Raw genomic sequence first — 25,697 nt, forward strand, 5'->3', positions numbered from 1 at the left:
TGCAGATGAGAAACAAAAACACTTGCACATAATTTCGTTTCTGACCAGTAATGCAGTCGGCGGCATCGGCGTGCTTACGTACTTATTGGCCATCTTGGTTTCTCGGCCAGGTCGATTGGGCTGCAACTAAAACAAACTCATGACTGCACTCGAAAACATTTGTTGCAAGCGTTTGTTCACCCTTGCGAGGCTGTCCGTTCGACAAAGTTTTCGCTTGAAGCAGACGATCCATATGAGCAGCAGCTGCTGCAGCGCGATTGAGAGCGGAGTCCACAAACTGACGTCACACGCGAGAGGGCACCAAGAGGGCACTTAATTGAAGAGGATAAGTCATTAGGCCAAAATAAAATAATTAATTTTTTTGCACTCCTGGTGTCACACGTCACCCTCCTCCCCCTCATTATAAAGGGGACGCTCTTAGCATATGAGGCCAAAAGGAAGAGTGCCTATGTTTGACAATATCAGAGTTTAAAACTGCACTGGCAGGGCTGAAGGAACTTATTTTTTGAGCCAAGTACGTGCCATCTTTTGCACGAATAAGTGTTTCTGTACGGTAATGTGCTCACTTGGTACACTACCATAATGCTCACGCATGTGCCCTAAACCGGTGCGGTATTAACAAACTTACCATGAAGTGAGCCGGCACTGCTAAATAAAAAAATATATTATCGACACGAAGGGTAATAATTACCTCTGAGTGTTTCGTGAAGGTTCAGGTAATCATACAGGGAATCGTGGGCAACCACAACACAACGGCACTTTCCACTCATCGCGTGCAGGCCCAAAACCAACTGATTTTCGCACGTCGAGCAAACAGAACGTTCGTTAAGCGATCGTTTCCTTGTGAACAGCATACGACGTAGTAACACCTCGATTCTGTCACTTCCTTCGCATTGACGTAAACGTTGGCATACACAATGTTGCCCATAATTGTGAGAAGCCATTTGGGAGAGTTGGGGGCAAGGGCAATCTATAAAGTTCATTTGTAAAGAATAAGCATATATCTCCAGCCTGTAATTGGGAACGAATTATAAAAGCGAGGAAAGGAACGTACCCAGTGAATTTCTTCTACTGACCTCTAAAAATCGCTGGAGTTGGCCTTTAAAGGGACTGTCTACCGCTTGGAAAATTTTTTCTGATTGTGTCGCAAATGATTAGATCATTCATCACATCGGCGGCAAGAACCATGTTTTTGTCCCATTTATAACTTGATGTCGAAAGTCGACAAAAAAATTACCGCTACCGTCACCCAACAGCATTATATGGTGGATCTAGTCGATCTACTAGCAGGACAAGAAATCTTTGCAGGTGGAGCTATTTTTTAAAAACAAGCATGTATAATTTGAAATTGTATTTTACGCACGGCAGCGTTAGGGTGCGCCAGAGACTAATTTTTCCTTTTCTTTTGCAGCTGTTGACACGCGTTTTGCTTTTTTCTAGTACGCTGGCGGTGTGTTTGCATGCCCGCAAACGGCGAAGAAACGTGAGCACGGCATCCGCAGCCACTCAGACGAACAAAAGAAAAGTGTGTGCCTACCTTACACGGTCACTAAGGCATTTGTTTTATTAATAAACAAAACTTGAAGCCAGCAAAAGCAGCATGCAGGTTCAGTTTTCGAATTTTACTTCCAAATTTCACAATGGTCATCGCCTCCACCAACCAGCGTTTCGGGAGCTCATCCCATCGATGGAAGAAAACCAGACGCAGATAGAAGAATTGTGTTTTAAAGATTTCTACACACTTTCCAGAGAAACCACTGCAAGGTTAGTTAATATGCTTCAGATGATACGCTTTTTTGTGAGCCACCTCCCTCCTACTCCCCTTTCTTCTGAAGCACGAGCTTTCTCTTCCTCTTCTAGTAATTGACAGCTCAGTCATCTGCTCTCACTGGCTTGCTTTTTAATTCCATTATCCTTTGTCAGTTGTCCAACTAACAGAAAAATCACTGCTATCCCTGCTACAACTCCTTTTATTTAGAAGTCTGCAGCCCACCCTCCCCCATTTATGAATTCCTGTTTTTATGACGAGACGACACGTGGTCTCTGAGGTGGTCTTTCCGTGAAAAAGAAGCCTTACAGTGGACACATGAATAGGGACGCAGTCCTGTGTGAATGCGGATGTGCCCCAGAAGGCAGTTTCTCCGTGAAAACGATGCATTGCATTGGACACAGGAGAAAGGACGCTCTCCCGTGTGAATGCGGGTGTGCTCGACAAGGTGAGCTTTCATCATAAACGATGCATTGCAGTAGACACAGGAAAAAGGACGTTCTCGTGTATGGTTGAGAATGTGTCTCGCGAAGTGGGATTGCTGCATAAAGGATGCATCGCACTGGCTACAAGAGAAGGGGCGCTCTATTGTATGTGAGCGCATGTGTGCAACGAGGATGCTTTTCCGTGAGAAAGATGCATTGCAGTGAACACAGGCGAAGGGACGCTCTCCTGTATGCGAGCGTATGTGTTCAACAAGGCCACTTTTCCGTGAAAAGGACGCATTGCAGTGAATGCAAGCAAAGGGACGCTCTCCTGTGTGAGTGCGCAAGTGATCTCTGAGGATGTCTTTCCGAGAAAAGGAAGCATTGCAGTGAACACAGGAAAAGGGACGCTCTCCTGTATGCGAGCGTATGTGTTCAACAAGGCCACTTTTCCGTGAAAAGGACGCATTGCAGTGAACACAAGCAAAGGGACGCTCTCCTGTGTGAGTGCGCAAGTGATCTCTGAGGATGTCTTTCCGAGAAAAGGAAGCACTGCAGTGGACACAGGAAAAGGGGCGCTCTCCTGTGTGGGTGCGCACATGAGTCACTAGCTTGGAGTTGTGAGCAAATACAGCTGGACACAAGTGGCACTTTCGAGGGTCATCTAAACACTTCTGAATGTGCTTGTTCATAGTTGACTGGTCTGAGGTCGCAGTGGTGCACTGCTGGCAGGAATGCAGCCGACCTTGTAGAGACGCCAATGAAGAAGGCTGATGCAGGGACACAGAAGACAAGGAATCTGCAAAGCCACCGAGAGAACGCATAGGCAATGTAAGAAAACTGGAGTGCACCAGCTCGTAATGCGCAATGGTTTTTTCACATCTAAATGATGAAGTAAATGATGAGCTGGTTTCACTCACACTAAATCTACTGGTATGGCAACAGTACATCAACCTAGCACATACCGTGAAATTCCCATCTTTCTGGAGAAGGATCCAATGCTTTATACACGAAAATACTAAGTGCCAAGAAAATAGAGAATTCGAAGTAGATGCCACGATGATTATATCTCTAAAGTGTGGTCATCGGCAGGCTTTTCTTGGGGGGGGGGGGGGTACAAATCAGTCTTGCTTCGCTGCTAGGAGAAAGGGAAAGCACTGGTATAGCTTGGGTGAGGGCAAGTGCTCGTGAAGCTTGAGGAGGGCAAGTGCCCTCGTTGCACCCCCCTGCCTACACTCATGCTTTAGAGCTGAATGTCTTCAAGCGTGGGCCAATAAATCTATTGAACTATTTATTATACTCATTGCAAAGAATGCCATGCCGTCCAACCCGCTTCACTGCATGCACTTGGGCTTACCTGAAAACCCAGGTTTAACCCATGTTTAACGCAGCCGGTGGGCCATGTTCACTGTGGCCACAGTGAACATGGCCACAGTGAACCTGTGGCCACAGGTCGGGCATGGAGCTCTATGTTTAAGGTTGGGCTCAGGTTTAAGGCGGCAGCTGTGGGGCGGGTTGGGCTTAGACATTGTTCCTTTCTTAAAGGGATACGTACGTGAAACCAGTTTCAACGGATAAACTCAAAGCCTGAATGTCATTATTTTGCCATCATAAGTTTATCAATAGAGGAGAAAGTCAAGGTCAAAGTTCAATTATGTTTTCACCAATATCTCTGAGCAAGACCTTAAAGATCTGACACAGTGTATGTTGTATTTCGGAGAAACTGGCTCCACTAAAAACCCCCGAAACTTGATATCTTAAGTCTCTGTCTCCTTAAAAGTTCTTCATTTTGACAAATTAGAGACTACGCAGGGTCTGAGCAAATTTCAAGGTGGCTTTGCCACTATACATTTTCTTTTTGCGTGTTTTCTTTTTTGTTTACAATGAGTTCTGTCACAATGAGCATGGTGATACGACATTTTTAAAAGAGCGATTCCCTGATCAATCATTTTTCATTTTTCATGATCATTTTTCTTTTTAGTGTCCCTTTCAGCTTGTTTAAAACAGTTATTGTACATACATTTTCTCGTTCGAACTTAAGAAAAACATTTCTCTTTTTATGTGCGGCAAGCAATTTAGAGATGTTTTATGAGGAACAAATACTGATCTTTGTTCGCTTGTTGCATGTTGGGCTACTTGATTTATCTGAAATGAGCAAGGTAAACATAAATAGGCCAGGTGCCTGTATATTTACCATCTCACTATTTTGTGCTCTATATGAATCTGTTATTTTAAATCACTAATGTTATTGTATAATTACAGTAATAAATGTAATGCGATAAATTTAAAGTATTTTTTTTTTGTGTCCGGCCGGGCCCTGGTCTCACTCTAAGTCATCGGGCAGGTTCGGGCGGGTAAACTTAAATGAGTGACGGGCCAGGCCAAGAGTCACGGCCTTTGCAGTGCTCCGGAACTCGCACAAGAACTGGAACTCCTTTGATATGTAGGATGACAAGATATATAAAACTGATCACGTGGCACTATAATTAACAACACACCCAACTACACCCAACACACCCAACTACATACTCTAGATAAATAGCTGTTGATGACATTATTGCATTTTCTATGTGAATATCAGTCATTGTGAAAGTTGGATTGCCAGCACTGCTTCACGACAATACAAATAACATGCCTTCAAGGCAATACAGTTTTTTTTTTTCAATACATATATATCTTTATGTAGTTTGAGATGCAGTGTGGGAAATACCGTAACTACTCGCATAATGAATGCACTTTCGTAATGAATACACCTCCAACTTCAGTCGTCAAAACTTGGATTCTTTTCCCCCCGCATAATAAGTGCACCCCCCACATTCATCTGCTACAGCCGTGCTAACCAACACCTGGCACCTCCTGGCTTGTTAGATCTCTTCTGTTTTATTATTATTATTATTATTATGCCGACCCCCTTTCGGCCACCTCGGCTCACTCCCTCTTCCCCTTCACCCACTGCCGCCCGCCGTATTGTTTTTCTGGCACCTCCTTGCCCGTTAGATCTCTTCCGTTTTATTAGAACTGGCTAACCTCCCTGTCCTTCCTCATTTATTCCTCCTCCTCCTCCGTTTTATTATTATTATTGTTATGCCGACCCCCCTTCGGCCACCTCGGCTCGCTCCTTCTTCCCCTTCACTCACTGCCGCGCGCCGTATTGTTTTTCTTTCTATGTGCGAACCTCACGTCCGTTGCCTTTCTTAATTACCTGTACAACACAGCCGGGTTCACGAAGTGTGCTAGTGTCAGACATCGCAGCTGATGTGCACACAGGGAGTGAAGGTCACGAAACTGCCCGCCCCAACCGACGGTAGCTTCCTGCAAATACGAAACTTTAAGGCCCAACCACATGCACGCGATTTTTGAGCGACGACGACAGGATTTGTTGTCACCACGGCTGTTATGAAGGGCAAATTGTGGCCATCACGTCACAGGTCTTTAAAAAAGCAGATAAAAATCGCTTGTCGCCCGGAAAACATTGTGACTATTTCCGCAACATGGCAGTATCCCCGATTTTCGCTTCGGTTGCAATTTGCTCTTTATGTTAGTTATCCACGCGTACTTCAAGAAACGCACTTCTCACGTGGACAGCATAGTGGCAGCCGTATTTTGTTCTTAACCTTGTTATCGACGGTTTGTTTTGATGCTTCGGTGGTTGCTTGCTCAGGGTGTCTACCGATTTGCTTTTTTCGAAATTACCCGACTTTTCCAGGTTTTCCATGATGATTTAATCAAATTACTTTGCCACTACGTCTGCTTCCTCGAGATCTTCGAGTGATAGAAAAATCAAGTGCTCCTATAAAATAGGTAATTAAATGTGCCACAAGTGCTCAGAATGTTCTGAGCACGTGCAGTTAATATAAAAAAAATGTATATCTGGGAAAAATGCAATCTCTGAATCGGAGAGTAAGCAAGTTGGCTGTTTGTATGGAAGAACCAGAAGGCAAACACAAGTTAAAAATAACTGCAGCTAAAAGTTTCAAGGAGCCAACGAATGTCCTACAATGCAGCTAAAGCTGCTAGAAAACGGAGAAGTTGCACCATCTCGTGGCATCTGTGTAAAAGTAGGACGCCGGAGCACGACCGGTTCCGCAACTAGAATATATTTTAGTTTACTATAGTGGTTACAGCCCAGGCCCCTCAGGATGTGGATTGGATTACATTGACCTGTATTTATTGACTTTATTGTTTTGAATATGGATTGGATTTAATGCGACCTGGATCGCTGTATTTTTACTATTCATTTGGATTTCCACCTGAATTGCACACATCTAGTATATACTTTCCAGCAAAAAAAGAAAAAAACAACACAACTGCTTATGTATTTGTGCACCTTGCATTGAACAATGACTAGCAACAATGTCACAAGAACGTAGCCATACTGCATAATTCTCTTTCTTTCTATTTTTCATTCTTGTTTTGTTTTCCACGACAAGCACATGCATGCTGATGTTTCGTTTCTCTGGCTCCGACGCTTGGAGTTTGACAAAGTTCTGGGATGCCTGCAATGAAAGCTATGGGTAGCGTTTAAAGCGATGATGTCTCAACATATTGATACCGTGTTATAGCATATGCAAGTCGACTGCTATCTACAGCTGAGCGCAACTATTCAATCATGGTGCGTGAGTGTCTCGCTCTTGTGTGGGCAGTCGCCAAGTTTCGCCCATACTTATACAGGTGTCCATTCCGGGTAGTCACCGACCACCACGCGCTCTGCTGGCTGGCCTCACTCAAGGATCCCACAAGACGCCTCGCTCGTTGGTCCCTACGATTACAAGAGTACACGTTCACCGTATCGTACAAAACAGGGCGGTCACATCAAGATGCGGATTGTTTATCACGCTACCCTGTGGAAGAGGCTCCCCATACTGACACCTTTCCAGACCTTCTGTCTGTGACGCAGCTACTCAACCTTGGCCACGAACAACGCCGGGATGCTTTTCTGCGAACCACCATTGACAAGCTTGAGTCAATGCCTCGCGATGCATCTCTACAAATGTTCCTGGTAAAAGACAGCGTCCTGTATCACCGTAACCTTGATCCATATGGCCATGACTTGCTCCCCGTCATACCAGCACATCTTCGTGCGACTGTTCTCAACCAACTTCATGACGCTCCTTTGGCGGGTCACTTGGGCGTCTCTTGCACATACGACCGTGTACGTCGTCGTTTCTTTTGGCCTGGTCTTGCCCGCTCCGTCCGACGCTACGTCGCCGCTTGTGAGCCCTGCCAGCGCCGAAAAAAGCCATCTTCCCTACCAGCTGGATTCCTTCAGCCGATCGACATTCTCATTGAACCTTTCTTTCGAGTTGGCCTCGACTTGCTTGGCCCATTCCCGATCTCCAGCTCAGGCAACAAATGGATCGCTGTCGCCACTGACTATGCGACACGGTACGCTATCACAAGAGCACTTCCGATGAATTGCGCAACCGATGTGGCGGACTTTCTGGTATATGATATTATTTTAGTACACGGAGCTCCACGCCAACTTCTCACTGACCGGGGCCGGACCTTCCTATCAGCTGTCGTTCATGAAATCCTGCGCTCTTGCTCTGCCAAGCACAAGTTTGCCACTTCGTACCATCCGCAAACGAACGGTCTTACGGAGCGCCTCGATCGCACCATAACTGACATGCTTTCTAAATGCGTAGCGGCCGACCAACAGGACTGGGACGTTCATTTGCCATTTGTGACATTCGCATATAATTCGTCACGTCATGACACTGCCGGCTATTCACCATTCTATCTTCTATACGGCCGAGAACCCGCCCTACCATTTGACACCTTGCTGCCCTCGGTCAATGAGTATGCCGGCAAAGCCATCGCGCGAGCAGACCACGCACGCCAACTCGCCCGCAGCCGCCTGCAGGGCTCACAGGAGCACCAAAGACAGCTCTACGATTTCCATCATCGAAAGTTGCACTTTTCACTGAGTTCCCTTGTCCTCCTCTGGTCCCCCACTCGGCGTGTAGGGCTTTCTGAAAAACTGCTGTCACGCTACACTGGACCATACCGCGTCGTTCGCCAGGTGACTGACGTTACATACGAGATCCTTCCAGCCTATTCAACGTCATCATCGTCACCTTCGAGTGACATCGTGCACATAGCTCGACTCAAGCCTTATCACCCTCCTTCTACCGCATCCGAGTTGCTCAAGCACCGAGACGGTGCTTCTACCGCCGGGGGGTTATGATACACAACAGCCGGCACAGCCTGGCTGCAAGAAAGAGAAAGACGACGTTGGTGGCTGGTTGTTGATGAACTGTCGCCATCTTGTTCGCCAAGCACGGTGCATCGTATTTAATTTATTAAATAAGTTACCCGTAACATTATGTTGGCAAGAAGGATTGAGTCAGGGTGCAACAGCTCCCTCGATTTCATAGATTTATCACAGATGCTGGCAGGTTACCTTCAGTTGTGTACTCTTCTATAGAAATAATGCTAAAAAGTAATAGCAGATGTAATAATACCATCTCAAAAAACTGAAATGAGAAATTTAGATGGGGTTCCCCAACTATACCTTTGAAACGTGAGCTACCAGCAATAAGTGTGTAGCTGAGGACGTTTTCCATTGCATCGTCAACAATAATAATGATAGTAATAATAATATTAAAAGCATGACAAAGTTCAGCGAGCCTCTATTAGTGACAGTCCTAGCCAAACCAGAAGGCCTTCAAGCTAAGCCAAATCATGGTCAAGACAAACATGCACAAATTTAACGATGTGAATTGTGTTGCGGTAGGAAAGTCAGATATGCTGCGTGATAGTATGTAAAAGCAACAGATACCAACATAGTGTATGCACAAATATGGAAGCTAGGAACGCTTTAGACAACGTGAAGGATAAGTTGCCAAGCAAAAAGTTCCACTACTTTTTTACTTCAATCTGCCACAATTGTAACAACCACTACATTGGTGAGACCACCGATTTCAAAAAAAAAGTTACCCCCCCCCCTCATTCATTATCACCCAGAATCGACCATCTACAAAAAGTTTACATTCCTCGTTTTTAAACAAGACATGAATATGACGTCAGGAAAGTACTTTTGTTTAGCCACACCAACCATTTCTTCAATTTATTCGTCTCATATGCCCTTGCTAAACATGTGGATTCTACAGGCCCCCAAACTGACTGGTCAAGTGCGCATATTATGGCCAAAGCAAGCTTGCATCATGCGCGCACCTGGAATACCAGCACATGCATACAACTGCACATACGCTAAACTGGAGTGATGGGACGCTTCCAACAATGCATGCCTAGTGCTTACATCATGTACCTTGGCGTACTTAAAGGGGCTGTGCAACACAATTTGAGCGTGCGTTTTTCATCAGTTCTTCTGGTGCTGCAGAACGCGCTAATATCATTGTGTAAATGGCAATGCCAAAATTTATGCTGTTATATTAATTCACGGGACAAACTGCCTTGATTTCAGACTACAGCGACACATATCGGCTATTTTTGTTATGGGAAGTGACATCATGTCATGTGACGAGAAGGACTGTTCGCTTCTCACTTTCTTGATGTGACAAATAGCGTGCAATATTCGTGTGCTGGTAGCTAGGCTATACGAGTGAATGCTAAAAACAGCAAGAACTTTTTTTACACTTTCTCAGAAAGAAATAATTCCTCTTTCTAAATGACGTATTTTCAGAACAATGAATGCAACACTTAGCCTGCGAACGAGACTTTGGTATGCTAGTAAATAAAGATGAAAACGCATGCCGCCTTTTTATCGGGCCGAAAATGCGACAGGCGGTGAGTGCCAGCGTTGCCGTAGAATGCCTCTTGCAAGCGAGCCGAGAAGTAACCCACCAAAGCGCATGTGTGTATCTTACACAGTGTGACTGTGGGAACGTCTGCTAACCCATGCACATTGTTCCTAGTAACCATGCTTACGATGCCGTCAAAAAGAGCGGCAGCGAGGTATTGATGGAAGGCCACCATGAGGAGACATTTCCGGTATGTCTTCATGAGATGCCCACTGTGATTGAAAGCGGTTTTCGACGTCAGCAAGAAAGTGGAATGCAAAATATAACATTTCTCGTCATTGTCTACTCGAGTTCTGAACTTTGCGGACTCATAACACCACTTTTCATGAACCGATTTGCATATGTTCGTCTCAGTAACCATCGCTACATGCATTGAGGTGCTAAATAAGGCTGTCTCAAAAGTGTTGTGGGGCCTCTTTTAGTACCCTGAGCCTTCCTCATGCTATTATTCTGAACAAGGCTGCCGTAGTGGGTGCCACAATGTTAGTACACTTTGTATTCTTTTGGTAGGTGTATCCTTTTGCATCTTCATCAAGAATCAACAATTGCGCACTGCTTTTTTTTTTACACATCTTTTAGCTGTTCACTGTATTTGCAGCTGAAGGAGTGGCTTTTTAAGTTTTGATCAATGGTAATTGTTGTGTCGGGCATTTCATGACCTTCGATCAGTTTCGGTTTCGATGGGATGTGTCGCATGGCGCCAGGCAACAGCGATATTGTGAACCATTGCTACGCGCCAATGCACGCTCTCTGAGTAAACAATCCCCCTCCTGGTTCTAGGCCCAACGTGACGTTCTTCTCAGCGCCCCGGCGCTAACCTGTTAAATGTCTTTGTCGGACGGTGCCCCGGCGGCTATACAAGAGTAATGCTTATTTTTGTGATGGTCGCACAGAGTGCCATCAAATTCCATGACCAGGGCAGATTTTTCAGAAATTCCCTGACTTTTCCAGAAGGGTCCAAATTCTCTGACATTTCCAGGCTTTCCAGGTTGGTAGACACCCTGATTGCTACAATGTCAAACGGCGTTGTCGCTGTCATCGTGCGTGCGCGAATGCCACGAAGTGCGGCCTAGCGCACGCTTCTGAGTGCCCCTCGAGATAATAGCAAGTACCACTGTTGCGGTTAAACGATTGCGAGAAAAGATGGGCGCAAAACGCTTTTATGGCGTGCAGCGGGCTGCGCAGAGACAACTTGCAGAAGATAGAGCCATCCAACCACCGAAGACGAGTGAAGTGCAACAAAGAAGCTCTTTCCAAACAATGTATTTGTATGTCAATTGCAAAAGGCTAAGCAACCTAACTTTTTTTTGCATTACCGCATTTTTTGCCCACCTGAAAGAGTTTTCATAAAATTTGCCCCGTGTAATAAACACAATCCCTAGTTTTTTTCACGAAAAAAGTGTGTTCATTGCACGACTGAATAAGGTATGAAAAAATATGGTATCGATGTAAATAGCATCTCAAAATTTTCATAAACAGAAAAGCCTTCTCGACGGGCACTGGAAGCATCTAGTCAGCATTTGAAGTAATGTTGGCTTCACTTCCCAATATCATCTTCAAAGTATTTCTTGGGATGCTACACACAGCAGCAACATAAACAATCTTATCCTTGCATTGGACTGAATAGATTATTGTCAGCTTTGTATCATATTAACCAAACATCTATCGCATTAAAAAAGCAAATGAAGAAGCAATAGCGACCCTACCCAATGGCCCAGTGGTGCAGCAAGAAATTACGGGAGAAAGCACATGTTGGCAAGTGGTAAATTGTACTCGCTCTTCACAGTGCCCTCCTAATAACACCTCTCATTCTCTCAAAAACATGTGGAAAAATCCACTCCCATGAGGAAAAGACAATTTTTTGCCAGGGACAGACAACCTCATGAGGCATTTCAATGTCACAATGCCTCACATTGTATATATCAGATGTTGCAGCCCCTTTGTTCAATGTAGTTGCAGATTTTCCTATGCATAGACGTTATTACATTGTTGCTGTCGAAATAGTGCATATAAGGAATAATTATATTTACCCTAGTTCAATATAGTCAGGTTCGCCGGTATATACTATAGCACATTGCACAGCAAGCAAACCACTATAATTTCAACACATCAAGTATATGAAATGAATATAAAGTAAACTAGAAACATGCATAAACCTAAGAAACCCTTAAAATGGTTAATTTGGCATCATGGTTTTTGGGGGGTCACAGTTACCAAGCAAATTATTACGCATTAAACAAAGAACTTTTTTATACTACTGACGCAGCTTACTCATGTACCACTAATCCCTCTATGCTTCTTCAATGAAAACGAAACACTACCAAGCAATACAATGTCACTTATTCACCAGATAATGTTCCAATTACTTACACAGTCACTTACGAATCATTATTCATGTCTGACAGTCAAAGTGCCACAACCAAGCACTGCAGGAACTTACCTGCAAAACTGTTTCTCTAAGCACGGGCAGATAAGGAAAAGCATGCATTATTAAGTATCTTGTTTGAATGAACACTTTGTAAGAAAAACAATTCATTCATGTTGATTGAAATTAGAATGGTGCTAAGAAGCCCTAAGTTTCCTTCCTAGTTTCAATAGAATTAATAGAGCAATGAGTGATTAGACTATCTCTTACGCTTCAATACAACCAATTAGAAGTTGACCATCACAATCTCAAGTTCATAAGGAATTAGGCTGCAGCGTAAGTGTAAAAAAGGTAAATGATTTCCAAGAAGAGACTGCTGCAATGAGCACCAATCAGTATTTAAAACATGCAAGTCTTCGATTGCTAACTAGGAGATATGAAAACACCTGCAACAGCACGCAGACCACTGTTACAGCCAACGTAAACGACATGGTACATTCAAGCGCAAGTAAGCCTTGAACATCGGAAATTCATCAATCAGTTACATTATTTAGTACTATAACTGAGCAACTACTTTTTCAGTAACTAATTTCATAAAACTAGTTAGTTTCTCAAAAAGACAAGCTCTGTATACAGGGTGCCCCAGCTGTCTCTAGCAGCAGTTTAAAAATATGTCGACACGCACAATGATAACCTGACCAAATGTATGTTGTTGCATATTGCCTGGAGCAGGTTTATTTTTGTGTTATGATTATTTGCCTAACTAGGCCACTTTAATTGCCCAATTTTTGAAGCAATGAAGCCAGGCAAAAGATTACAATAAAAAAATTATAGATGCATTCAGAAAACGTCTGACTAGACAGTTTTAAACTTTATGCCTGTTAATTACCAGAGTTTTTTGCTTACTACATATGCCAGTGAAATACAAAAAAATTACCACGTAACATGCCCGTTTGCACCCCTACGCGTACCCTAACATTACACATGCCAATTATATGTTTCCCTCGCACTGGTTCATAACAGCAATAAGCAAATGCAGGGGTTATTGCTTTTGTTGCCGCTGGCAAAATGTGCACAGCCACCACTATCATCGTGGTTCTGTTAAGACGGGGCGATCGCTATGGTAGTTTGCATGTGGATAATTAGCGAGCACAAGAATTTGCGCACTCTGGTGCTCGAGTGGGCATGTCACGTGTCATTTTTTCGTATTTCGTGGGCATCTGTAGTAAAAAGAAAAACTTTGATAATTAACAAATACAAAGTTAGAAACTGTATGATTGGACATTTAGCAAACCTATATACAACTCTATCACGAGAATTTTTGCCCAGCTTCTTTGCTTCAAAGGTTAATAGTGAATTAAAGTGGCCTAGTTAGACAATTAATAAAAAAATGGTACGATTCACTTTAAGCAATAATCAGCAACATGCATTCAGTCATGTTATCATTTATTATCTTGATATTTCTAAACTCTGGCTACAGATAGTTGTGGCACCCCACACGAACAGGACAATTCAAATGGGAACATTTTAGGTGGGCAGAAATTAAGAATTGAAGAGCTGTGGCAGTGCAATACAGCAGCGTATGGAATACAAGTGTCCAGAGAACCAAAAAAACACACTCGGCACTTCTTCACTCATTTTAGCACACATAGTAAAAAACATTACAAAAACCACACAGGGTTACAAAAAATATTCGTATAAACAGAAACTAGCATGCCGAACTGGTTCTCTACTAGTATGTTTAACAAGTGAGAAAACAATAAATACGGTAATTAAAATCTCAAGCATCTCCCCCTCCCTCCCAACAATGAAATCTAGTAAAATTTTAAGAGGAAGGATGGAAGGGGCTCTTGTTTGTGGATCAAAACTAAGGTGGCAGCAGAACAGCCACTATGTGAAAACAGAAAAAACGTTTGGCCTCTGCCTGTTCCACAAGATATATTATGGCGATCCCAACCTAAGGAATAAATTGATAACACCTGCTTCGTACGTATCTGTCCGCATTGACCATTGTCATAAGGTTGGTATACCCTCTAGCCACACCAACCATTTCTTCAATTTATTCATCCCCCTTACTATAGCAAGTTGGAATCACTTTTCTCCATCGGTAGCCAAGATCGCCGATAATGCTAAATTCAAGGCTGCTTTAACTAACCTTTTATTGTTTTGAAGCTATTATTTTTGTACCACTGCATTTTTTTACTTTTTAAAGTGTCCTTTTAATTTTCCTCTTTTGTTTGGGCCAATATTTTCACATGAATTCCTTGGTTCATAAGCAGGCGCTGGTGCTTTCAGTGCTATTTCATTTTTTACCTTTGCTGTAAGGTACCTTTATTATGTTTTAAATTTTTTCCCAAAGTTCTTGTTGCTTTTGTACTATACGCTGTTTATTGTCAATTTTCTTCAAAACTTTTTATGCAACCGCCCTAGTTTTTTTTTTCTTTTTTTTTATCAAAACACGCTGTACTAATAATGTAACCGACCCCCCTCTGTATTGTCCTCGGGCCCTAAGGGCCCTGGAATTAATAAATAAATAAAGGACGCACACCAATGCATCTAATGAAATGCTTATTGAATGTGAACATTTTTTTTTCACCCTCGACGACCGGATAAAGAACAGTGAATTTGACAGGCAGCGACTGTAAACTTTGACCGAATGGGCACTGTCACGTGCTAAGAGATCAGTAGACAGATGATACCTTTCTACTGTCTGTACTTGCTGCACTCTCACATCTGGCTTTTAATTGATGCATCTGACAGCAAGAAAGTTCCTTCATTTGCTGGAGCAGCTGTACCCCATCATGTCAATCTGTCGTAGAGTGTCACCAGATCAAATCACTAAGAGAGTGAGCAGCTAGCCTTACTTTGTAGAATATTTTAAATTGTTGATATGATCTTTATTGCTTCTCCCTTGCGCCAAAACTGTGACTTAACTTGTTAATCTTACGATGAATACAGACCCACACACATACCTGAAGAAACATCATGAGGCTCTGTTTGTGTAGCACTTGTTGAGAGGATTCTCGATCCATTTGCTTGAGATGCTTCGTGGCGGGTCAGTAGTTTCACTTGGACAGATTTATCAGTCACACGGCCTGGCTCACATGCTGTATATGATGATCTGTCATAGGCTTGCCCGGACTCACAATCCAGATCCAGTACTGCCTCACGCACTAGCTCTGCTGCGAAGTCATCCTGAAATAGGTTGGCTTGCATTGTGTTATTGCCGAGAAAAGAAATGAATGGCCTCTTACATGATCTGCCTCGCTCCACTGACTCGGCCTTGCCATGGCCCGGATGGTTACGTATTCAGAGGAAAACTGCCCATGAATATGAAACAATACATGAAAAGATGAGTTTATGACAAATGCACAACAAAACAGGTACATAAGGCAATTATTAAAATGCATAGTTTTAAACATCTTTAAAATACTGTGAAATGTTAATGTGGATCAACTTCACTGCAATTGAAAATAAACTTGAATACTGCTCATCAGCCTCTGTAGTGCTAAAAATAATTGTAACAATATTCTTGTCTCTACATATAATTACTCCTTTTTTTTCATGAGCACTTATACGTGTGGGATGCCGAGTCAACGAAGGACGGGTCCCAACATGAAAAACATAACTGTTTATTAACATGGTAACAACAGCGAGGCGAGGATGCCAACGCTGCACTCGAATGGTCGGAGAAAGAATCATGAAAGCGTTAAAATGAGCTTGGTAGCTTGGGCTATGTAGCCACCAGTGGTGAAGTAAGCCTCTGGTGAAACTGCGGTGGTGCTGTCTTTTATCGGAAGCATTTTGCAGCAAGTGGCCGTGTCACGCTGGTCTAATCAGTGACTAGATGGAGGCTGCGCAAGTTTGGGCGCAGTGGTCGCCACATATGCATGATGACTTAACAAGAACACTGTTTGTCCCTTGTCACGTGACAGTGCCACAATACCTAAATATAAATCACAGAAAATAACCTTTCTCGTGCTCAGTTCTGAATCCTCAGCACCCTTCCAAAATTGTGAGTTCTTTAATCCCTAGGGAACACACCCATGCATGCAGAACATCATATCATCATCATCATCATCATCATCATCATCATCATCATCATCATCATTGACTACGTCCACTGCAGGACGAAGGCCTCTCCTATGTTCTGCCTGTACTTGCTGCTGCAAATATATACCCACAAACTTCTTAATCTCATCTGCCCACCTAACCTTCTGTCTCCCCCTAACCCGCTTGCCTTCTCTAGGAATCGAGTTAGTTACCCTTAATGACCAGCGGTTATTCTGTCTACGTGCCCCATGGCCGGTCCATGTCCATTTCTTCTTCTTGATTTCAACTATGATATCCTTAACCCCGGTTTGTTCCCTAATCTACTCTGCTCTCTTCTCTTAAGGTTACACCTACCATTTTTCTTTCCATTGCTCACTGCGTCGTCCTCAATTTAAGCTGAACCCTCTTTGTAAGTCTCTATGTTTCTGCTCCGTAGCTAAGTACCGGCCAGATGCAGCTGTTATAAACCTTCCTCTTGAAGGATAGTGGCAATCTACCTGTGATGATTTGAGAGTGCTTGCCAAATGTGCTCCATCCCATTCTTATTCTTCTAGTTACTTCATTCTTGTGGCTCCACGGTTATTACCTGTCCTAAGTAGACATAGTCTTTTACAACTTCAAGTGCACTATTACCTTCATATATGTTATCTAAACAAATGCAGCAGCTACTGTGCCAGTAAATAACCAATGTAAAAAATAGCACTTTCTATGAAGCCTTTGTTGATTTTTATGAAAGTGGAACAATGCCCTCTGTAGGACATGTAAAGTGGACAGGGGAGACTACACACATCCATACACACTTTGTAAAGCTTTTATGCCAAATGTGCGTTCTGGTGGCTATGAAATGCACATGCCATGGAACATCACTCGAGATGCCGGTGAGTGCCAGAGAGAATATGGAGTACACCACACCTCTATACCGCTCCAAAACAGCAATCCTAGAATGGCTCTGCCAGTAAATTAAATGATTATGCATCACTTATAAAACTTCCCACGGGAGATTTGGCATGGGTTCTTTCATACCGACTGTTGTTGGGGGCAAGAACAAACTTTATGCAGTCTTACCCATAGCAATCTGAATACTCTGAAAGTTTTCACACTCCAATTTCCCATCTCAGTTGCAGTCACAAAATTCAGGAGTCAGATGGCCAAAACTAAATTGGGAGCAGTTTTTGCAGCAGCAAAATTTCAATTTTAGAGCAGGAGAATCTTGCTTGGGAGCTTGAAAATACAAATTTTCAGCGACATGGGGGCACCAGTGCATATTTTAATTGGTTTATAATACACATAACACTGAAACAGATTTTGAAGGAAGTTTTTAAACAGATTATCACCAGGTATGAACTGCACTACCTTTTTACATACCATGTGACCTATCTGGTCCTCATAACATGCAAAATAATTCAAAGGAAAAATTGCACAACTAAATAAACTCGACCTGTTTAAATGTTCCTTCTTTGTGGTGTCTTTTTCTTTAGTCGCGCAAGTTTTTCTTTGAAGTAATGAACAAACTAGCCCCTCAAGATGTTCTGATGTGAAATAATATTTAATAAGAAAAGGCTTTGTTGAAAACTAGGTTTCCCAGAAACATTCAAAAAGAAAAATGCACCACACTCAAATAGAAATTCAAAAATTGTGATTGCACAAGAATCTTAATTATGTAACAGTAGTAAGAAATGTATGACAAGATAGCATCAAGAGCTGTTAACAGACAACAAAAGCGCGATGCACCGCCATTCGCAGCCACCTCGTGCGGAACCACCATGATGATGATGATGATATATGGTGTTTTTGGAGCAAGGGCCATTTGATGGCCTAAGAGCGCCAGTTCATGGGACAAGGAATGTGGACAATGATTGTGATTAGCGGCTGTATAAGGGCCATAAAATTCCTCGCAGTAAGGTGGGTAAAAACATACAAGTAATAAAATCATGACCATGCCGTGAAAGGTGTGTGTGGTGTGAATAGGTGACAAAAGTTGGTGATAATGAAAAACGATGGTGGACATGTATGGCATTAGCACAAGTGCCTCACTCGTTCATACCCTTGCGTCCAAGGGCCGTGAGGCAAGTGCTTTCCTGTGTAGCCACCATAGCAAAAACCTCTCTGGAGAGGTCGTGCTACGGAATGCCCGGGTACATGATATGAAAATTATGATTTTCTTTTAAAAACGCTAACAATGATTTATGACTAAAAAGCGGTTCCATACCAACGAACATTGCAGGGTGTAAAGGTATATGTTGTCGGTAGGGTAACAGAAAATGTTGTTTTCTTAGAGTTTCTAAGTGTTTGCACTGGATTAACATGTGAAGCACTGTTAATGCTTCACCACATCTGTCACACAATGGTGGATCGCCACCGGACAAAATATATGTGTGAGTCGTGTGTGTGTGTCCTATCCTGAGTCTCATTAGTATTACCTCTGTATGACGCGATTTCGATACGGGCAGCCAATGACCAAGGTGTGGCTTAATAATGTGTCGTGTATGTGTCCTATCCTTAGCCTCGTTAGTATTATCTCTGTATGATGCGATTTTAATACTGGCAGCCAATGACCAAGGTGTGGCTTAATAATGTGTAGTTTGTTTTGTGTGTGTCTATCTTACTTGCTCTGCTAGTAGTCCCTGAGGTTTCGTTTGAGAGACGGCTTAAGATCAAGGGCCGGGATTGATATGGGTGTAGGGGGCAGTGCTTTTGTGGACGGATGCAGCGAGCTGATCCGCCCTCATGTTGCCTTCGATCTCACGGTGCCCTGGCACCCAGCACACTACAACATGTTGTTTGAGTGTGTAGAGTGTGCACAAAATGGAGTAAAGTGAGACAAGGACTGGGTTTTTTTGTTTTTTAAGAGTGTGCAGAGCCGTTACCACACTGAGGGAGTCTGTATAAATTACTGCTTTTTGTATGCGTAATTGCTTGATGTGTCTAGCCGCCACAACTATCGCATAAGCTTCCGCTGTGAAGATACTTGTGCCTGGATGTAGGGGGCCAGCATCCGAAAAGGATGGGCCGACAGCAGCGTAGGACACAGAGGAGTTAGACTTGGAGGCATTTGTGAAGAACTCAGGACGTGTGTATTTGTGTTGAAGCTCCAGGAAGTATGTTCGAATATGGGCAATAGGCGCATGTTTTGTAACTTCTAGAAAAGACACATCGCAGTCAATAGTCTGCCACTGCCACGGTGGCGGGTATGCTACAGGAGCCATTAAACTGTGTTCGAGTGACATTCCAGTTTCCTCAGCTAGACCCTTCAGGCGAATTGAAAAGGGCTGCCTCATCGAAGGCCTGTTTTGAAACAGAATGGAGCTCGACAAATCATTAATTGTAGAGTATGAGGGGGTGCTTCTTGTCTGCTTTCACCTTAAGGAAATAAACAAAGGACATGTAAGTTCTCTGAAAATGAAGCGACCACTCATTTGACTCAACATAAAGGCTTTCTACGGGGCTGGTGCGAAAAGCACCCGTAGAAAGGCGGATGCCCAAATGGTGCACGGGGTCCAGCATCTTCAAAGCACTTTGAGTCGCAGACTGATAAACAACGGCCCCATAATCTAAGCGGGTGCGAATGAGGCTTCTATACAGGTTCATGAGACATTGCCTGTCACTACCCCATGTAGTACGTGACAACACTTTTAAAACATTCATGGCTTTTTTAAACATTTTGTTTTTAAATACTTGATGTGCGGTACGAAGGTCAACTTGTCCAATATTAATCCTAAAAATTTATGCTCCGCATTAACAGACGAACGTTGACCGTTCAGTTCAATGTCGGGTTCTAAGTGCATGCCTCTCTTTCGGGAGAACAAGACACACGTGCTTTTTGTGGGTTCAGTCGGAATCCGTTTTCCTCTGCCCAATTGGAGACTTAACTGAACCTGCCGCTCACACATTGCCAGATTGCAAGACTTAAAGCCAAGCTGGACGTCATCGACATATGTGCAATAAAACATATTGCGAGGGATGGTCAAGCGCAAGGAATTCATTTTTATGAGAAAAAGTGTGCAGCTAAGTACACCACCTTGTGGCACGCCTGTTTCCTGGACAAATGCTTGGGAAAGAACCGTGGCCACTCGGACACGAAATGTCCGGTTTGACAGGTAACTTTCGATTATGTGAAACATTCTTCCGCGCACGCCAAGGTGGGACAGGTCTCTTAGAATTCCAAATTGCCATGTTGTATCATAAGCCTTTTCGATATCGAGGAACACAGAGAGAAAATATTGTTTATGGACGAAGGCGTCTCTGATCTGTGCCTCGATATGAACAAGGTGGTCTGTGGTGGATCTACTTTCCCGAAAGCCGCACTGAAATGGGTCGAGCAAATTGTTTGTTTCAAGAAAATGTACAAGTCGGCAGTGTATTGTTAGAAAAGTGCACTAGGCTGGTGAACTTCACTGAAGGGCGTGCCCCTCGTGATTATGCTACAGTAACATCACAGTTCTGTAATGAAAAGAACCTTTGCAAGCCAAATATTTAATTAAAGTGTCAGATTCACAGTTTGACTTTGTTGAGCAGTCATAATGGCCAGAAATTTATGTCAGATATTCAATAGAGAGCAGTACTTAGGAGTCAGAGAAAATTCGTTCTACAATATTATTTACAAAGGTCCGCTGCATGTTTAATGTGTCTACCTGTCCTCCTTCGACAGTTTCCAGCAGCTTTGCTTTTGCTTGCATCTTTACATCAGACACAGGGTCGCATCTAGTGTCCCGTGTGGCTCCTATGACACCGCCGTCTCGCGCGCGCGCATGGGTGTGCACCAGCTCTGAAAAATACATGCGCTGCTCCAGGCTGTCTTGCGAACCCAAATGAGTTGCGGAAGGATGAATTTAGAGTTCATGGATGACAGCACCTCAGATTCAAGTTTTATGCCAACGATGCTTTGAGTCAGCCTGAGACTTCTGTGGCCGTTTATGGGTTTAGTTTGTTTACATCAAGTTTTCTCCTCCGCCATAAGTGCGTATAGCTTCTCGCCTTTGTGAACAGTATTATAGGTACAATCTGGTTACGTGCGTGGCCCACACTCCACTAAGGCGCGGTGTACTGGTGCAGACTTCAGAGCTTCTCCTAACGACAAGAAGGCCTCGGAGCACTTCTTGGCTCTGACTAAGGAGCAGTGCCAAACGCTTTAGAACTGCAGGCGAGATTGCCCTTTTTTAATATGATATGCGCAAAAATGCAAAGAAATATGCTTGGATGCATATACTGGAATGCCAGCCTATGCGGAGTGAGGTGGCTCATGAAAAGAGGTGACGCTGGATGAATAAGTAAAGTTCATTGGACGCTTCGTTTATAGAGAAATTATTCACACCACGGGTAGCCATCTATATTGGAACACCTGGAGACTCTTGTCACAAGACAATAAAAATTTACAGAGAAAACAGTATGAGTACACTTGTGTCTCACGAAAACTATGCAATGCTTCACTCCTTGGCACGAGCAATGGAGCAGCACCTCAGTTCCGATTTTATTTATCTATGTGAAGAGGAACATTTTGTACAACATTCATTATTTTTATACTGTTCATGGGTCATTTATCTACAAAATGTATATTCTAAATTTTCTTTGTTTTTATTTTATTGCATATATAGTGTTTTTTATTACACTGTTTACCATCTGGCAACCGAAAATTCCACACTTTTCACATTTTTATTCATTCTAAAATGTTTTTTTTTTCTACAACACATATGTTTTGGAAAGAGCATTTTGTTTTGAAAAGTTTGGTATGCTGTGAAGCGTGCTGGTGTACTTTTCAAACTGGCAAAAACGATCTTCGTGAAGCATATGAAAAACAACCATTTTTGTGCGGCAACGAAAGAGTTAAAGTGCACATTGAAAGTTTAGATTACAAAACGGAGCAGTGGCAAAGCATGAAAACTGTGCCACGTGATCGCCGACACACCATGAGTCATGAATAAAGCACCGAGGTGCTCATTCATATCGTATGAAATGGTTGGAACGCGCGTTCTGTCAACACGGCTTCGCAAATAAATCAAGTGTTTCTCTTTGCCTGCAGACACCGATGCACGGATCTCACGTGTGATGGCTTTTTTAAATGCAAAATGCAATGAGAAGACACTTTTTTTATTGGTACGAGTACAAGAATGTGACGTGTGTTTAGTATACAAAAGGAGGTCCCAAAGTCAAGGACTGTATCGGGACCTCCTGTTGTCTAAATAAGTTAGTAGCTAGTGGGCGTAAACCGGGAATGGGCTGCACATGTTCTGAGAACCCATGTTCTCCACGAGACGAGACATGTTCTCCACAAGAGCATCCACGAGACGCTTCGCATTCAAGGTAATGACGCCACGTTCACAGTTACTCGCTCGCGGCAAACGCGCACGCATAGGTAGCCGCACGCAGCAGCATCCACAAGAAAACCACAGCGACCGAGGAACGTGCTACGCACAACAAAAACCTGAGAGTCAAACCCGCTACGCTTGCCACTCGACTCTGTGGTTTTCGCAAGGCTACAGTGGCGCAAGAACACACAGTTTAACTAATAGAAGCAGCACGCTCGATGCATGGCAGCACATTCTTGCGGGGTCATGTGTATTTACAACAATTTAGAAGAGATTATGACGGCACCATGGGAGCCTTTGTCACCCCAATAGTGCAAAGTGAAAAAAAATACGCGATTGGGCGCGTCTCATAAATGAACTCGGCCTTTTTTCCCACTGAAGCTGAGGTTGACATCGAAATTCTAGATGTCGAAGCTGTTTTGGAGCAGTTCGGCACGATTTTCGCGATTTTGATGCTTTTGGAGCAGCTTGGCCCAAAAAATGAAAATGTATCAAAAATGCACAATATGCGCAGCTGTCTCACCCTTGAAAATTTGTCCAGACAATTTTTAGCAGTTAATCAAAGCTTCGATCAACAACTTCCAATAGCACATCACAGACCATGAACTATCAAGCCATTTCGCAGAATAGAGTGACCCAGGTTTGAAACCGTACAGCAGAAACATCATCAGTGACAGAAGACAGCAATAAAATTTTCAGTAACCGATGGAAAAAAGATATATATAAAAAAACTATGTAAGCACTTTTCATTTTTACATCCACACTGCATATGACAAACCAATGACAAACTATAACAACCAAGACAGAAATCCCTAAGCAGGTATGTGCAACTGAATTTGGGCAGACCTGACTATCCACTACATTGGCGCAAAACGGAACTCGGTGAACAGATGCAAGCTCCTCAAATGGCTCCTGAAGGCTGTGCATAACATGCCAACTGCACGCAGCAACCTAACAAGACAACGTAAATCGTGGCAAAAGGACACAATCTAGTCAATTGCTACATATTTAAGAGGCATATGCTAAATTCGAAATTCAGCTGATCCCACACGTTGTGGGAATCAATTCCATTTTCACTTCAAGAAATGTCTTACAAGGTGGATTAACACGATTGTGTAAATTGGTATGCATATACGGTAGGATTGCTATGAGTGTCGACTCTACTGGAGTTGCCACGTAACGTCAGCACTCATGTTAGTGCAGAGATGTAAGTTGCATTGCAAAGAATTGCATGCTAAAGCTGATGATGTGCGTAAAATAAGCAGCCTTTATCTGAAATGCTTGACAGTAGCTTGGATCACCAATGTCTATTCGTGTTATTAGGGTGGATAGGCAACTACCTTTGGCTTTACCCCCGACATGACGCTTGCGAAAGACCTTTTGCCTGAGAAGTTCGAGGGACTGGCGTGGCTTTGTGGTAGAATACTTGAATGCCTGGGTTTGATAGCGGCTCGAGCTGTAATTTTTACACATTAATTCCACCGGGATTTCTCGCCTTCAATGCCAGTACCGATTTCTCGGTGACATGGGCTTTATTGCTTGTCTGTTAATTTCCTAATTCTGCTGTTTTTAGTGTTGATATACACTGTGTCACATACCTATATATCACAGTCTGTTTTGTGTGGGTAAGTGCCACATGCGACTAGAGGGTTTCATGACATATGTGGCAGGCAAGTTATGTTATAAATGTCATGACCTGTGAATCGGGTTCATCGCACACTGATGTTCCACAAAGTCAATTTCATTCATGTTCTTCGATGGCATTGAAAAACATGAGCCCATTTAGTATATTCTGAAATGTACCTATTTCAAGACAGAGCTACAGAGGTAGTTTTAAAAATCAAGAGAACTTTCATAAATGATGAGAAAAGGCATGCGAAAATGTGATTGTACAGCATGAACATACGATACTTAGCATACATTTTTTGATAATAATGAGGTTGTGAAACGTGTCCTGAAAATTTTCAACTACATGTGTATTCAGGGTCCTGACCCATCCATTCAATACTACAGCTCAACTCAATTCATCATCTGGGCTCTTATATGAGCTATAAAAGTACAATTCCAATTTTCCAGCCCACCTTGACTTCAACTCTAAAGCTAATGTCATCTTAAGTAAGCCCAGCTAAACTTTCTCTCCAGGTTTGGACTGCAGTGCCTGTAAAAATGTTACGTGCACAAAACGTACCAACCACATGACGCTAATACACAATGATTCGATTGCTATACAAGATTACAAAATGAGCTTTCACTGCACTGAAGTGAATTATGATGATGATGATTACGTACTCGACCCTTCAAATCGAGTAGGCATGGAAATTATGTCCTAGCTGACAAGACACTTTACTGCTTATTAATTACAGTTCAATAAAGGTATAGACAACTGCAAAAATGCTAAGGAAGCAGAAAGAAGAAAAAGAAAAAGCAACAAAGAGAGTCACTTTGACTCAACAACAGGTAGGGGTGGCTTACCGCAACCACTGTTCACCAGCATACGAGCCATCCGTTCATCGCTAAAACTGCGGCTCTATCTACCCTACATGAACCATCATCTCCACTAGCCCGCTCGAAGCCCAGTGCAGTTTCAAGAGGAGCACCTATCATGACTGCTGGGCCGCCTTCGCACTGCAGAAACACATGCTCAATGGCTTTGTCTCCCTTTTTTTTTTTTTTTGCCTAGCCGAGCACACCATCAGTCGGAAACTGCTGGAGAAGGTTGTGCAGATACCTCTCATATTTCTCCTCCGGGGTTAAAACGCAACTGGCTTTTGAACATTGAGCACAAGTGCAAGCTATGAAATCGCTGTCATATTTGATCCCTTCCAAGCTTTCACATAAATTTATTATTTTAGAGCATCGAAGGTTACCGAAGTGTTTATGATTTCATCCTGAAGATGACCATCATTTTGCTAAAGCTCAAGGTAGTCAATGGCAACGCATTGTCGTTTCAGGATGGCGAAAATTCTAGGATTTCAAATGTGCGCTATTAAATACAGGCTAAATCTTGTGCTAAAATATTTA

The 25,697-nt window shown here is 43.0% G+C and overlaps 1 protein-coding gene across 5 annotated transcripts in view; it reads right to left on the reverse strand.

The window, feature by feature from the left end:
• Positions 1-646: 646 nt before the first annotated feature.
• The window catches only part of LOC142804039 (uncharacterized), a 118,336-nt gene continuing 93,285 nt past the window's right edge, over positions 647-25,697 (reverse strand). For 3 of the 5 annotated variants that reach the window (XM_075890543.1, XM_075890549.1, XM_075890544.1), the window contains exons 4-6: positions 15,576-15,641; positions 15,294-15,516; positions 647-2,992 (exon numbers count right to left, since the gene is read on the reverse strand). In XM_075890543.1, coding sequence (XP_075746658.1) covers positions 2,004-2,992; positions 15,294-15,516; positions 15,576-15,641 — 1,278 coding nt within the window. In that variant the 3' untranslated portion in view covers positions 647-2,003. The remainder of the gene's footprint in view (positions 2,993-15,293; positions 15,517-15,575; positions 15,642-25,697) is intronic. The other 2 variants (XM_075890546.1, XM_075890547.1) reach the window with 1 other exon arrangement.

Source organism: Rhipicephalus microplus, chromosome 3, assembly GCF_043290135.1.
Source record: "Rhipicephalus microplus isolate Deutch F79 chromosome 3, USDA_Rmic, whole genome shotgun sequence".
Taxonomy (NCBI): Eukaryota; Metazoa; Arthropoda; class Arachnida; order Ixodida; family Ixodidae; genus Rhipicephalus; species Rhipicephalus microplus.